Source organism: Morus notabilis, unplaced genomic scaffold (assembly GCF_000414095.1).
Source record: "Morus notabilis unplaced genomic scaffold, ASM41409v2 Scaffold847, whole genome shotgun sequence".
Lineage (NCBI taxonomy): Eukaryota > Viridiplantae > Streptophyta > Magnoliopsida > Rosales > Moraceae > Morus > Morus notabilis.
The window spans coordinates 12,238-29,179 of record NW_010365351.1 but is presented as its reverse complement, the minus strand read 5'-3'; the positions used below and the strand labels follow the sequence as shown (position 1 = coordinate 29,179).

The window sequence follows — 16,942 nt, the reverse complement described above, 5'->3', positions numbered from 1 at the left end:
ATATATATATAGAACCCAGATTTGATTTAAAAAATAAAAAATAATTATAACTCAAAAAATAAAATAATAATACTAGAATCTGTTTACCATGAAGCTAATAATTACCAAAAGAAAAGGCGCAAAAAGGAAATAAGAGCAAAGAATGCTGTTCTCAACTGTATCTAGCTTCCAATGGAACTACATTAAATGATGAAATGAATGCCACGGTTGGAGTTAGCAGTTGATTTGGCCGTTGGATTATAACTCTCTTCCTGATCTGATCATGTCCGTCCATTTAATTAGTACAAAGCAACAGCAGACACACCACCACCTATACCTGGACCAGACCAGCCCAAATATGAATGTATGGGGACTAATCACATTGTTTATATATATATATATATATATATAATTGTCAATGCTTTTCTTTTCTTGGGTAATTTCTAAACAAGAAACTAGCTACAGCAAAGTTTCATCAGTTATTTCACTAACCTTTAATTATTAAGTGTAACCTTTACTTGATTCATGATCTCTTTCGTATACTAAACCATTGTGGTAAAAATGTAAGAAATTATCAGAAGAAAGAAAGTAATGATTAGAGCCCCACCTAAACACCCATCCCACTTCATCCCCTTAAAAAGGTGAAAGATGGTAAGAATAAGTAATTAATGCATGAGCATTTTTGAATCTGGGGTGAGCCTATTTAGAGTTTGAGTCTCGAAAAAGCGTCTACAAATTTGCAAGTATACCCGTCGAAATAAGGACCTAATAACTGGTCGTGTTTAGAGTGAATTTAGGTTTAAATGGTTTGATTGCTTCTTTTATATCCATTACAACCTTCGATAAAAATCCTTACGTCAACTCCTTCATTAGTAACTATATCCACCCAATTTATTTCTCTCTTCTTCTCAACTGGCTCCAGCAAATGAAACTTATAACTAGTTTTCCAATGTGGGTCTCTCTGGTGTATGAGATATATAAATATCATATCAAAGCACTATTTTGTTTGTGATTATTGGTTTCTGTTTTCCCATTGCATTAATAAAATGAAATTTATGGAAATAAAGTTCCTCCCAACATATATAGCCCATCATACTCACATATATACTAGGCTTCTCTGTATCATCCGAATCCTTGAATTGCAAAACCAAAGATGATGTGCATTTGCAAACGCAAAGACAAAAACAGAAAAGAGCTCAAGCTGTCATTATTATTATTTTGCAGACTGCCACACATTATTAAATTACTTCTGGGATTTCGGTGGGGACTTCATATTCTGGCACATAATGGGAGCCATGTAATATGTTCCAAGTTGTACAATGTTACACATGTATGTGTACATATATGTATGTGTATATATGTGTGTGTGTGTATATAGAGTATAAAATACTGTTTTCTTTTCTCTTTTTCTAGAACGTTCTGCACTATTCATGCTACAGACGTGGTGGTATATCCTATCATAAGGACCATGTTCATGCCAGATGCGCTTGTGAGGGAAATGGGCTTGATGGGTATCTCTTCTTGAGGTTGAAATACAACTGTAATCATTTGTTTGTCTAAAGTTTAAAGTTCAAAAACTAGCTAGAGCATATATGTTTCCTGCAAAATTCCAATATATATGTGTCTGTGTGTGTGTGTGTGTGTGTAAGCATATACTATATATAGCACTTTTGGCTAGTAGAGAAAATTTTGCAGCTTGATCTTGTACTGAGAAATATGATGATCATGCATGTGTGAGTCTCAATATTAAAAAGTATAGTTAACATAAATTGATGAGTACCTCTACCAATCAGTCTAAATCATTCCCGTACATAATTTTTTCATTTTGATCATGTTTTGTGGTCTGTATCTGTGTGTGTGTGTCTCAATCTTTCAGAACTCTATTTTACCATATAATATCAAAGCCGCTAGTTACTTCCTGATCAACGCAAATAGAGTAATGTACGGATGCATTTCTTCATTTTACTGATTTAAGTTTAAAATTTGAGTTTTTGTACAGTAAAAAGTTCTTAAAAACAGTCACATCTAACTTTTTTATTACAGTAAAAAGTTCTCACATAAAATTACATCTCAACTCAAATTAAAAATTCGAATCAACGAACTAAACATGCCCTAATTAACGTCTCTTTCTTTCTTTTAAGACTGTCATTCCGGTTATATGACACTATTGGGAGTTGGGGCCAAGGTTTCCAAGGGATGTATTTACACATTATTGCCATGTCAAATCACAAATGTTGTAAGGGCACTCAAATCAAAATCTATAGAAAATCTGAAATAGTACATGGAAACTTTTATGTTATTGGGAGAAAATTTTCAGGTGGTACCGTATTGGATATATAATAACTTGTAAATTTTAAGTTTGAAATTTATAAATTTTAAATGTTGGAGTTATGAAAATTACAATAGATGTAAATTTTAAAGGCATACGGTAACTTTTAAATTTTGAAATTTATAAATTTCAAACATTAATGTTATAAAGGTTACGACAGATTTTTGTACCGATATTGTACTGTAAAAACACCATAGAAGGATCTAATGTATCGTTTCATCAATTGTACAGAAAAATGATATTTAGATTGACTCACAAAATGATGGTCCATTAGGTTGGGTCCACTTACACATTTAGAGTCCTTTTAGTTCATGCATTTAAATCAGTGATTCTTAATTTTAGTATTTGAAATTTAAAATTTTTTGTGAAAGAAAAATGAGGGTCCATTAGGTTGGGTCCACTTACACATTTAGAGTCCTTTTAGTTCATGCATTTAAATCAGTGATTCTTAATTTTAGTATTTGAAATTTAAAATTTTTTATGAAAGAAAAACACTGTAACAAAATCAAAACGATAAATTTAAATGCATGAAACAAATGAACTCCTAATGAGATTAGTCTTATATAAATAACAGAATTTAAATCCCATCAAAATAAATACGGGTGCTTAATCGTATAGTTTTTAATTCCATCTAAATTTCTAATACAGAATAACTTTTTTTTCCTGAAAGGAATCAAATTGTTTTGGAGTGAAAGAAAGAAAGGGCAGATGAAGAATTAAAGAGCTCCAATTCATATTGTCATAATCTCCATGGCAGGGACATTTATTTCATATAATATTGTCCAGCTCCAATTCATGTTTGCTTGACATCTGGAGACATTTCTGCACTTGTGCACATGAAAAAACTAATTATCCAGCTGTAAAAAGGACCGGAAATTATATGGCAACCATCCACAACCGCTTAAGCTAAGAGCATTAATGCAACCGATTAAGACATCTTTATAAGTAAATTTGTAAGGAGCGCTTTTTTTATGGAAGTATTTTAAACCTCAAGTCATAAAGTTTTTGACCCACAACAGAAAGAAGAAAGGAATGTCTCGTTCACTTTATTAATTTGAGTTTAAAATTTAAGTTTTATTATAGTAAAAAGTTCTCAGAAACAGTCATATCTAACTTTTTTGCTATAGTAAAAAGCTCTTACATAAAATCACATCTCAACTCAAATTACAAACTCGAATCAGGGAAGTGAAAGGGCCCATTTGTGGACGTTTGGTTGGATGATTCAAATCATGTGATTCGAACCATTTTCGATTTACGTGAATTTTTTGTGAGAGAAAATACTGTAGCAAACCATGAATCATGATTCGAATCAGGGAACGAATTCCTCCACCAAACATCCCGTGTTATGTCACCTTATTTTATGTTGTAAATAATTAGTTTCCCATCTACCTATTTTCAAGCACACAAAGGCAATGGCATGTCACATCTGTTTTGCATCAAGAATTCAAGAATTCATGAGTTGAGCCAAACCAAAAAAATAAATAAATAAATAAAATGTGTCACATTCATAGTACATTGGTTTCAATAGATATGTACCCGTGAACTTGATCTTCAGATGATTCCAGCTTTATATTTACACAGCAATTGCAATTTTGATTAATAGAGAAAGAGATATGAAAGTTAACAAAAAAAAAAAAAAAACAACTGCATGCATAATTATAATGTCAATTGCAATTTGGTATATTTCAATTAATTTTACTCATTATCAAGTTGAAATTTTTGTCGTGTGAAACTTATAATGGCAGGAGTTGGAATGATAAAAATCTTGGTTTGAACAATTAAAGAGAATTTCGGATGACATAATGGCTCTCAACTTCCAAATTTAGCATTAGGAATATATAGGGTACATCTACATATATATATATAATTCATCCATATCTTTTATTCACTATTTAAAAAAATGGCAGAATTTGGTCCACCAATGTTTTATTTATTTTAGGTCCTGCATTTAGTACATTTTTCTGAGCTACTTTTCATGAATTGTTGATTCAAAGTCCTTTCAAAATCCAACTGGAAGTTGAAGCTCAAAACAGTTATGGTTATTATGGCATACTTTGATCACGAAACCATGAGAATAGTTATACCACACATAACATCCTCATCCACAAGAATGAAATGGGGCAAAATCACGTAATCATCTTCTCATCTATAAGATTTCTGCCCTCATTTTTTTCCCTTTATATATACATATATATATTCACTTGAGAGCGCCATAATTTTAAAAAAATGACACAAAACTGAAAAATATGAGTTAAGAAGGGCAAGTTTTTTAATAGTACTATTCTCCCTAAATACCCCCAAGATCCCCTAAATAAATTAAAAAAAAAAACTGCTAGATATGTGCTTTTTTTTTTTTACTTTAATTTTGAATGTTTTAGGAGATATTTATTTAATGTGTTCGTCTTTGATTTTGAATCATGATTTATAGTTCTCTACAGTATTTTTCTCTCACAAAAAATACACGTAAAATAAGAATAATGTTGAATTATGTTTTGAATCCATGAACCTATATAGTTGACCCCATTCCTTAAATTCCTTATTTCAGTGATTAAATACTGTGAGAGTATCCGTATCATTTGCATTGAATGAGCACCAATTTAATGGCAATTGAACCAAAATCTGGCCTCAAGGCCCCTCTTGTCCTTTATGGTTCAGAGGCCTTAACCACGCCCTGCACGCAGTGTTATAAAAGCTGTGACTTGTCATTGGAGGAAACTGAGCAAGCAATTAAGCAAAGGAAAATGTGGAGTTGAGAACACCACATAGTTACCAATTTCCGCGACCACCAAAGCAATAGCCTAATGGCATAAGATCACTCTCCATGTAATTTGCTAGATGGGACACAGGAAGTGCTCAGTTTTCATAGCCTTTTAGTAGGGCTCCGTCGCAAGTAGTTATAGCTCAATTCAAACATTTATTATAAGACCATCTTTAGCGTTTATTTGTCGTTACTTACTGTATGTTGTTTTTAAATTCTTGAGTCTAAAAGAAGTGTTTGGATAACTTTTTCCGAAAAACTTCTGGTTCAAATCACGTTTCATGGTTTCTTAAAAAAAATCCTTCTAATAAAACTTTAAAACTTGTATCAAAGTTTAATTAATACTTTGAAAACACATGTTCGTTGCTTATAGAAAATTTAAAGTTTATTTTTTATTTCATTAAGGCCTTTTAAATTGTGGTTCTAAACATTACTGACAAATCATAATTTTTACTTTTCTTTTTTTACTGTTAAAATGTGTGAAGTACTAGTAGAAGGTAGAGATGGGGGAGAGGACGAATCCATTATTTAGCTGAGAGCTGCGATGAGAGAGAGAAGAGACTCTCTCTTTGACACACCAATTTGAATCTTTCTATTAATGGTAGGATTTGTCAAATTCATTAATTAAATTTAGACTCAAAAGACTATTTTATCCATTAAAATATTATTAAAAAGTAGGAAAAATAAATAATATAATTATTAAACAAAAAAATATCATTTACCCTTTTAACTCTCTCACTCCTACTAAATAAATTACTGCAATTCTTTCCATCCTTTATATTTTACATCCCTCCAACTCTCTCTACCCTTCTTACTCTCTGTCAATTCTACCAAAAGGAGCCAAAGCAAAAGCAATGTCAAAGAGGTCTAACAATCACGCCCAAGAATAGTGTTACAAATGATTATCTCTTCCCACACTTTTCAATTTTTTTAAAAAAAAAAAAAAGAAGTGCAGTCCAAATTCAATTGAGATTTTGTAGATTTGGGACCCTCTGCTGCAACGGAAGAAATAACTCATCAGGTCTCAGAAAAGACGATGTTTGATCTGGCCTACCTATAGCTTAAAAACCACCAAAAGCCACCTAATCTATTTAATGTCTAATGCCTCCACTTCTTTGCATAAATAAGAATGCAAATTTGTGTGTTCAATTTTAACCGTCAAATAAGATCACAAAAACCTGGATAACTTATCTTTGTAAGTATGGCAATTTGTCCAATGTCTCTCAAACATCATGTCAGTAAAAAAATATATATATATAACTTATAGGAGGTTTATAACTAAAAATATAATGTTTTTTTCATATGTAGTGGGCACCTCCATTGTTCAGTGTGCATCCGGATTTAGCAAAAGGAAATGACCAAAAAGAGCAGTGAGGATTTGGGATCATCCACTTTCATTTATTGAGAGGAGCTCCTCACCACCCCTAGGCATATTAAATAATGGCAACGACAAGTCCACTGGTATTTATCCAACATTAAAGAGCAAAAAAAATAAAAAATAAAAAAATAAGTTGACCCATTAGCAAAAAGAGAGAGGGGGCAATCCATTCCAATAAACCAGTGAAGACTGGTGTTAAAGTTGTATACAAATATTCTATGTTGCTGATTTTCTTTTTCTTTCTTCGTTTTTGGTTTGCCAGTTTTCAACAAACAATTATATGTACGGACAGCCAACAATAAATAAAGGCTATGGTTACTTTCATTTACTATTATTTTTTCCTCAAATGAAATACAATGAGAAACATAGCATTACAACTGTCACGGGACAAAATTGAATGCAAGTACCATAATTGACAAACATCAAAATAGAGAATCAGAGGAGAGAACCTTGTGTAGCATAACCAACAAAAACAACCCAAAAGAGAGAAAAACCTAACTTTTAAAAGGGAAAACTATTTAACGGGGCTTCCTCACAGCAAACCATATATAGCCCCTGTATGCGGCACTTGCCCAAAAAATCAATGCCTCGAAGATCTCACCCTTTCATGCCAGCAAGAGTAAACATACAAGCTGACAGTTGATATTTTACGTGGACCGAACATGAGCAGCTTCCCGTTCGAGAGTAATGCATACCATCAGCATCTTCAACCACACGAAAACTGCTCTGGGATAGAATGTTTCATTTCACCTAATCTTGTTTCGAGGAGATGGAGTGGTCATTCTCTGTTACTTCAGATGAACCCGTAGATGACATATCACTGCTAGCATTAACCCCGTTGTGAAAGCTTTTCGATGCCAGGGCTGGGTTCCTACGAGGATCGTTAGCCGCAGGCACTTGCCCTTCTTCCGCTAGTTTTTTAATAAGGTTCATGACAGTGGGGACGAACTTGGCGGACAAGGAAATAAGCCCGGGAAGCTGCAAGAAACATACCACCGAGAATAGGGTATTCATGTTTGTCCATCAATGGTTTTTTGGGATAAAAACAGAAAAAGAGGGTCATCTATTTGATCTAGTTGAAAAATCTCTCTTCCAAAATGTTATTTATATACAAGCATATATGTCAAAATGTCATATGCCTTTTGACTGAATGGAAACAAATTTGTACACTTACAGCGCCGTTGCGGAATTCACCCGAAATATCTAGCTGCACCCATAGGGCTTTGACAAGCAAGAAACCAACAAAGATTACCCCCAGATACAAAGGATTTCTGCCAAAAAAAAAAAAAAACAAACGAAGATGTTTTTAACCAATGATCTATAATACCCGTCCCACAAAATCAAACGAACTCAAAAGATGGATACAACGTACTTTAAAAGTGTCATAAATTCATTAAATCCCAGAACAATCAAGGCAACGATGGCCCATGGAGGCGGTAACCAGTTGTTATTACGCTTGTTAGCTTCCTGAATAGCAATTGACACAGATATTTGTTAACACCAACGCATCCATGTAGTCATAACAAGTCTGAGTTATTTCATGATTTATAGTGACTAATGATAATAATAATAATGTCAACAACAACTACAATAATAATAATAATAATATATAATAATAATAAATCAGTATGATAATCGGTCGAGTATCATGCCTGTGCTGCAATAGCCTGAGAGACAGTGTACTCTGTTTCAGTCTTAAATTGCCTCCATAGAGATTTGCACTGGACAGGCGTAATCAATGTTTTTGATGATGGAACCTGTATTAGAAACGAGTATCAACATGTCAAACTCTATGTATAAGAGTCTCCCCCAACACAATGACCACATCAAAGAGAGAAAAAGAGAGGAAAATCAGCAGATAGGCATTAAGTCCTATCTGTCAGCACCTCCTAAAGCACCTATTCAATTACTTCTAAAATCCAGTTTATACGAACGTCTCCACTGATCACTTATAATTTACCAACAAAGCTAAATCTCAGCTTGGAACAGTTTCGTAAAGAACAGCTCATAAAACCTTGAGAAGTTCTCTATAAAGATCCAAACTTTGGAAAGAATTGAGATCACGGAAGTAAGAAGTTGCAACAAGAAAGTCTTTACCAGTTCCCAAGTACTCGAGGCCAGTGGGTCAACTGTTGTTAAGCTCCTGTCCTTGACAGCACCACTAGCAGAATCCACCAATGCAACGGATAAAGTGTTCTCAATATTATCAGCACCATCATCATCCAAACGAATTACAGCCATAACAGATAGCAATTTCAAAGACTGAAAATAATTAAAACCATCATTAACAACAACAACAACAACAACAAAAAAGATGTAAGTTGAAATTTATACTCAAGAAGAGTTATTTTGCCATACCGAAGTGCGGGCAGTTTTGGTGATCCCCCTAATATCTTCTTTCCCAGTCCAAACACGTGGCATTGAATCAGAATCATGGCTAAACATTGTTGTGAACCTGATAGCATAGCAATTCAAAGTCAATATCTGTAAGTAGATTCTGAAAATCAAAAGTACACCAAATCCACATATGGAATAATTTGTTACCTCTCCTTCATGCGCATCAATACTCTTCCAGCCTCCTCCTTTGCTTTCGCCTCAACAACCCCTCTTGCATAAACCTCTAGACTTGCAAGCATTTTGTTTTTAGATTCTTCGTACATGTCAAAACCAGAAAGTGCATCAGAAAGCCCAGAGACAGCTGATTCAGTCTCTCGTTTCAGGAGTTTTCTTATTGCCGGCCAGGTCTCACTGTTTGCTCCATCTAAAAGGGCTTCCACTGGTGCTGATAACGCCTCCTTCAGTTTTTCCTGCAAATATGCTATTAACATCAGCAAAAGTTCCAGGGATGAATTAAGCAACCTAAGATATAAAGAGGTCCAAAAAGTCTGTCATAATGAACACCAGTCAAAATCCTTGCATACTAATTCATGCTCCCGTCTTATTTCAAAATAAAAATTCCAGTTCCTGCTCGTACTTTGACTGACCATTCCCCAATAACTTTTAAAGTGATCCAACATCATACATTGTCACTGGAATTGCAGGCAACATTCACAAAAATAGGAATTAAGAGGGAGTGAAGATAACATGTTCTTACCTCATAGAGTGTGGTAAGTTCGGATAGCTTGGCAGCACGAACTGAAGAAATATGTGCATCTATATCACGCCGAAGTTTATCCCTGACTTTAGATGTGTCCCAGTTTGCTCGGTCAATAACAGCATCTGCAATTATTTGTGTCAATGTCTATCGTGCATGAAATGCAAGACTTGAATTCAGACTCTTGATCTTGAGCCCATTCAGCAAATCTAATTTGTCCAAGTTTCAGAGTCACCACTACAATTAACTCAATAATAATGAACAAAGAATAACTCTCACATCACGTCTTAATGGTTGTAAAGGTTGCAATTAAAATTTGCTTCTCCCTCATATTTAACATTATGCTGATGCTCCACACCTTCCTTAGAATTTATTGTTCAATTTTTGTCTCTTTAAGACTAGATTTTGATTCAGCAACATTAGACAATAGTCATACCTGCACATCTTTCATCAAACAGAGCCATATAAGACTGAGAGCAATCACGAGCAGCAACAGAAAACGCCTCCCCACTACCCAATGCCTTATCAAATGCTTCCTTGAAATGATCCAAAGTCCCAGCTCTTACATGTCCCAGTAAAGATTGAAATGCGGGTAGGACAAGCTTCAAAGAAGTAGGAGGAGAAACAACAAGGAAAAATGAAGTTAGGGAAAGGAATCACAAAAACAAATACTTCAAGAATTAAAAGTCTGCTCCTACACACTTCTGCGTATGATATATTTACAGAGTTGTATACACTGGATAGATTAAATATAGCTGTCTACAGATTCCTCTACAATTAACACACACACACATGCGATACTCAAGGTGCTCTACGATGAGAATCTTATTAAAATGAATTTAGGAATTTACAACGTCAATTTGCTCAGTCATCTCATCACTAAGATCAAAAAATCCTCGTATCAAGAAATAATGCTAAAAACTAATTGTCCCATCAACCCATGTTTGTAGTCTCATATCCAGGAGAAGAGAGGGGAGAGGACCTCCAAAGTCCTTTTTTTTTCTTTTTTCTTTTTTCTTTTTTCTTTTGTTCTTTTTTCCCCCTAAGAAACAGACAAAATGTCCAGTAAACATTAAGTTGGAGAGCAATATGGAAATGAATTACTTGTAGCAGTTTTTCTTCAAGCTGCTTTCGCTTTGCAGATCTAACACCTTCATCAAAATATGTAGCTTCTACGTCATACCTGAAATTTGAAAATTTCAATCAACAAAAAGCCAAAGAACACTAAGTTGAAAATTTGAGTATGCATTTTTGAGGTATAACATATCTTGAGTTGCCTAATCAAAAGAAACATGGCGGAAAAATTCTTTCATGTGTTTGAGAAGGTACAATTGACATAAAAATTAAGTTGTGTCGAGTGGTTGACGGCAAATGTCCACTTGTTAAGTTTTTATCAGTCTCCACTTCCGTCATCAGTCTGATATATATATATATACATATATACATATATATATACCTTTTTTTTTCCTGAAAGGTTATCCCAATCCCATTACATCAATAATGGGTGCAAGATCTTGATAATATTCACAAACCATTCAAGAGTCTTCTTGAAAACAAAACCAGGTTAATAATTTGAGCAGGAAAAAACAGACTAAAAACATTAAGGGCCCGTTTGGTTCATGGGTTCCAACTCATGGTTTTGATTCTACTACAGTATTTTCTCTCCAAAAAAATTTGAATTTAAAAAGTGCCCGCCAATGCCCAATGGGCTCTCTCATAAAATTTGAATGCAGAATAAAAATCACCAGTTTGAACCCATGAACTAAATAGGGCCTAAGGTTCTTGTGGCGGAAAATTCTAAAACTTCCTAGGATGACAATAAAGAAAAGATTTAAAATTCTTCCACTTCATAAACACAACTATCCATAAATCAAATAAAAACAGCTGATTACTTACTCTGATAGACAGGTATCAAGAATTAAACTGAGCTTGTTACCGAATCCAGAAACAGTACCAGATTGTACAGCCTCTTCTAATTCCAGCCACTCCTGTATCAAGGTTGAACAATTCAATACTTCCAAAGTTTAGATACCAAATAAATTTTCTTTTCAAGATAAAAGAAAAATTATAGAAAAGATGGAAATGTATGAATAGCAGGTACCTCATTTCCTGAAAAGCTGAAGAACTTCTCGTTGGCAATTTCTTCACAACGTACAGTAGCCACCATCACCTGTCAATAGATGGATTACAGGTGGAACATTAATACAAGCCACATATACGGGGGAACGCTAAGGACTAGATATTCCTAAAATTACAATATACCTTATGGGCTGGAAGATCAAGGTCTTTGTTTTCCTTGATCACTTTCCAAATCTGCTGTGAACTAAAAGAAAACCCTGATGCAGGAACAACTCCCCTTCGATCTCCTGCGAGTCCACCAGGTGCAATGGAATGAAAAAATCTCTGCTTCAAGGCAGCAACCTGATATATACAAAGGAAATCAAACAGGAAAAAAAAAAAAAAAAAGGAACGCATAAGATGCACTTAACCAAGCTAAATGCTAAATAACCAGGTTTACTTTTGTTTTACAAAGTAAACCGCCAGAACTAAAATGGAAGGCAAGGTGATATTGCACTTAATGCCTTTTAATATCAAGGCATATCGCAGAAACTCATGAAACAAAACGGTTTCATTTAGATATCCAAATAATTAGAATGACAATAGTATGCAAGATAAAGTTGATCAATGTTCTTTCAAAAATATACATAATAAGACAAAGAAATACAATAATTGTAATCCTCAGGGTTTTTCTTTTTTTTTTTTAAGTTCGTTCTTTTCTTTTGATCTTTAAGTACAAAGTCTTGAGAGAAGTAATAAACAGCTCATTTACTACAAACATCATATGCAAATTTCATACCTGCTCCTTAAATTGTTCTTCCTTTTCTTCATAACTTGAAAGTGCTACAACTTCAACCTAGACAATTTAATCATCAATACACACTCACTACAAGTTCTTAACAAAGTCATCCAATAATTTACTATATTTCCAAAAAAAAAAATATATATATATATATATATATCCTATATGTATAGTCATAACTGAATAGAGAATGCCATTGTACATTAAAAAATTCACTCAGAGGAGTCTCCTTATGGGCTTGAGGCTTTGGAACAGTGTCCCATATCTGCGGAAAAAAAAGGGGGATGTAAATAACAAATATCAAGAAAAAGTCAATAATGAGAAAGAAAGGATCAAACAATTTACCTTCTGAATATCTTCTCTAAGAACAGGTTCTAAATTCTCCAATGGTGTCTGTAACAAAGAGTGAGCTTACCATAAAACTCAGCAAATATATGTCACGGAAAGTATCAAATTATGCATGCTATAGAAATCACTAGGACAAAAGAACATACCCGTGTCTTATCACGTATGACAAACAACATAGTCGTTTTTCGTGGACTAAACAACCGCATCATCACCTTTAAAAGCAAATTAAATTATAAAATTGAATGAATTAGCAGTTCTGGAATTTGAACTAAGCGTGAAAAACATGAGAATGAAGTTGGGAAGAAAACCTGGAAGACAGTTTTTAAAAGAGGTTTGTTTGCAGCTTGCTCACGGCCAATATCATGACACCACCTATAAGAAAATAGCCAAACAAGATTATCATCCAAACTATAAACACTCAACATGGCATGCCTTATATAAATAAAAGGGGTAAAAAGGACTACCATTCCCATATGAACTATAGAAAGTATATGTAAAAGTAAAAAAATAAGCAATAGACTTCAGTCGATATACTACTTACATGTTTATGAGCACAATATCTGAAACAGCAAGAGCAAAAAGAGCACTCTGCTTCTCAAATGCTGTGTCATCCTGAAGATAAAACCAAATCAGAAGAAGAAAACTATATTCACCTCCTTCATGAAATACCCATCTTAAACACTATGATCAATATTATACTTCTGGAACTTTAAATAAAAGGAAATATAACTTCCAATTAGTAAAAAGAATCTCAATGCATAATATATGTTAGATGATTTTTATCCTTTCTGTAATAAGTAGCAGAGAAGATCACGAAATGAAAACGGGCTTGAAAAGGCACCTCTCCTCTTTCTCTTCCATCAGTTCCCTCCAAATCCATTACAAGCGTACAAGGCTCGATATCAGCACATTTCGCTAACCAAATACCTTTAGTAGTTTGAGACCTGCAAAGAAGCAGTCCCCAATATGCCAACATCTGAATTATCAATTCACCAATGTCTATCAAACATACGATTCATGTTGTATAACAGGATTGTGAAAACACACCTTCCCTTAAAAGCATCCATCTCTCTGAAGTTGGTACCAAATAAATGATTCAATAGAGTGCTCTTTCCTGTCAAGATCACCAATCACAATATGAAAATACAAACTAAGGCATATAAAATCAAAATATCCAACTGAGTTCACAAACGCCTCACTAATATTAAATAAGATGACGTTTGGTTGATGGATTCAAAAATATGATTCATAACCATTCTCGATTTACGTGTGTTTTTTTTGTGAGAGAAAACACTGTAGCGAGCCACGAACCATGATTCGAACCATGGCACGAATCCTTGAACCAAACGCACACTAACAAACAATCTATGCATTCTACACAGCTGGGGTAGATACCTTTCCAAAAAGCTTCAAAGTCATGGTAGAATTTATTCACTCAAACCTTAATTTAAAAAAATAGTAGAAAAACTTCCAATACAACAATGAGTGTTTCAAACAAATAAGATTGCATACCACTACTCTGTGGCCCCATGATGGAGACAACGGCATATGAAAGACCACATTCGCCAAGCTTTACCTCCTTGATAAAATTGTCAAGTCCCGAGACATTGAATACACCATCTCCATCGATAAGCTGAGTAGAACAGCACTCATCAAAACCTGCAACGCAACAATATGCCTTCGTATTAGATAAACAACAGCAATGACTTCTAAAACATCAAAAATCTCACAACTGACACTTGAAAAGTTTGCTTAGAGCATAAATAGATATGATAAGTTTATGCTTCACGGTATGGCAATGACTGCTGCAAAGAATATCAATTCACAAAGACGAGGTACGGGACCTTTTCTTCTCTTCTGTCTAAGAATTTTGAATAAAATCATCACGATCGGGCACCAGAAATGAGAAAATAAAAATCACAAATTCATACCTCGTTGTTTGGCAAACTGTTGCTCCTAAAAGGATTGGAAAGCTTTGCAAACTGCTGTTTTGGCTCATACCTATTCTAACATATTCAACTCGCCAACGGGAAATAATTCTATAAGACCCAAAAGACCACAGATTTGCAATTCCAGTGTCCTAAACTGTTCCGAAAGAACCTAAACTTCAAAAACCCATTTCTTCTATAGCCCACTTTTTCTTAGCAACTAAACCGGGAGACAGAATTTTTTTCTTTCTAGTACGCCAATTCCCAGGATCAAAAGCCGAAACCCAAAAAAATAATACTAGTAATAAAAAAATAGAAATTCTCTTAATCAAATCATGGAGTTTAATCAAACTTTATAACTTCGAAATCTACATCACATTGAAGCAAACCAATCAAATCGAAGTTAATCACTTAAACCCATCACTCATCAGTTAAGGTTAATTTTGGGGAAAAACAGAGAGAGAAAGAAAACCGTTACACATCAACCGAAACGTATACAAAAATTAAAGGGGAAAGAAATGAAATTGATGGCAATCAGACGATTAAATACCGACAATTTAACAAAAACGATGAAATTTATGAACAAAAAGCTTTAAATGTCGGAATAAGATGCAAATCAGATAGATCAGAGACGAGAAATTACCCATTTGTGTGAGCAAGCGAGATTGAGATCGAATTCGGCTCCGGATTCAGAGATAAAGCAAGAGGTTGGAAATGCGTGAAACGAAGAGAGAGAGAGAGAGAGAGAGGGAGGATTTTAGAGAGAGAAATCGATCTGAATTCTTTAAAAAGAAGGCTTGGCTTGACTATCTCTGTCCCTGTGATCAAAGAGTGCACACAAGAGAAAAATATTAAAAAAGAAAAATTGTTTTTTTAGACCCTTTTGGGCTAAAAGATGTCTTTCAATTTTTTTTATTTTTCAATTTTTTAAAACAACGGAATGTTTTTCAATTTCGTAATTTCGCTTTAAATACATTTTTAATTTTCAATTTCTTATTTAGGTTTTTTTCTATAGGAAAACAATTAGACCAAATTAAAATTTGTGACATACTTACAAATGAGTATTTTCTTTTCGGTGCTAAAATTTAGCGGGAAAAAATACCATGTTAAGAAATAAGGATTGGGTCGTGTAATATTTTTTTTTTTTAATACTTCGCATCTTGGATAGTGTGAAATTTGAAAGGCATGGATTGGAAAAAATAATTGAGCATTATGGTTTTCACATATAAATCCAATTATTTCATTTATGTTACTTCGCACCTGAGAAAAAATAAAGTAAAAGTGGGCAGCTTGGTTTTAGGACTAATTATTGTGGGTCTATAAATCTCTCTCGCAATCACTAATATCTCATCATTTCGTTTTTCTTTCCAACGATTAATGTACAAATAAGTACTTTAAATTCCTTCGGGAAAAAAAAAGAGGTACAATGAATGACAAAATTGTAAGGTAACCTTTTTGTCATTTTACAATTTATTTGATTAAGTGATATTATATCCCATATTATGTGTTGGTGTTCTTAAGAGTTTTGGATTTATTTTTCAATGTTTTTTTTTTTTTTTTTGCTATGACTTGTAAATTTACTAATTAATCACCCCAAATGTATATTTTTAAGAACCTTGACGAAATCGCCTTAACTACCTTTTTGGAAACGAATTGCATTAAGTAGTTATAAATATTAATTTTTGTGATCATATATTATAATTATTCAATGCTTTAATCTCCTGCAGATGATCACACGCTCTTGACATAATTATAGTCGTAATTGGTTGAGTCAATAATGATTCAATGTTCTTCAAGAAAAAACTGATTCAATGGATCTCGGTATAACTAATTATCGTCACCATTGGCTGCGAACCACTTAATTTGACCAAAAGGTTATTAAGCATGGGGTAATTATAATATGCCGGTCCACAATAACAATGTGCACCAGATCTACCAGATTTTCCTCAGTTTATGCGTGTAGCACACGTGGCAACATTTAATTGGACAACTCGCATCGCACTATCATAAAATAGTGAAAATGCTTGACATTGGGATGGAACAAATGCCTTTCTGTCTTTTTTTTCTTTCTTTTTTTTTCCTACTTGTATGTCTTTTTTCTTTCTTTTGTTACTTTTATTTTATGTCTTTTTCTATTTGTTGCGATGAGAAGGAGTGAAACGCTGCGGTTAGGCTTAGATGAAACTCTTGAGCAATGGGGCCCCATCGTATATTCACCGACATCCGTAGGAGAGTGGGACCCGCTTGCCGCCCACATTTCGAGAGAAT

The 16,942-nt window shown here is 33.9% G+C and overlaps 1 protein-coding gene across 1 annotated transcript; it reads right to left on the bottom strand.

Annotated features, from left to right (window-relative positions):
- Positions 1–6,599: 6,599 nt before the first annotated feature.
- On the bottom strand, positions 6,600–15,501 carry LOC21388581 (protein ROOT HAIR DEFECTIVE 3). The gene is made up of 23 exons (XM_024172128.1): positions 15,318–15,501; positions 14,259–14,405; positions 13,794–13,860; positions 13,588–13,690; positions 13,288–13,358; positions 13,055–13,118; positions 12,893–12,958; positions 12,744–12,791; positions 12,601–12,663; positions 12,396–12,452; positions 11,801–11,959; positions 11,640–11,708; positions 11,435–11,526; positions 10,643–10,721; positions 9,975–10,140; positions 9,539–9,663; positions 8,989–9,251; positions 8,803–8,899; positions 8,542–8,706; positions 8,097–8,201; positions 7,817–7,911; positions 7,619–7,715; positions 6,600–7,422 (listed from the first exon to the last, which is right to left on the bottom strand). The coding sequence occupies exons 1-23, from the start codon at positions 15,319–15,321 to the stop codon at positions 7,195–7,197; spliced, it is 2,430 nt and encodes an 809-aa protein (XP_024027896.1). The 5' UTR covers positions 15,322–15,501; the 3' UTR covers positions 6,600–7,194.
- Between the last annotated feature and the right edge of the window lie 1,441 nt (positions 15,502–16,942).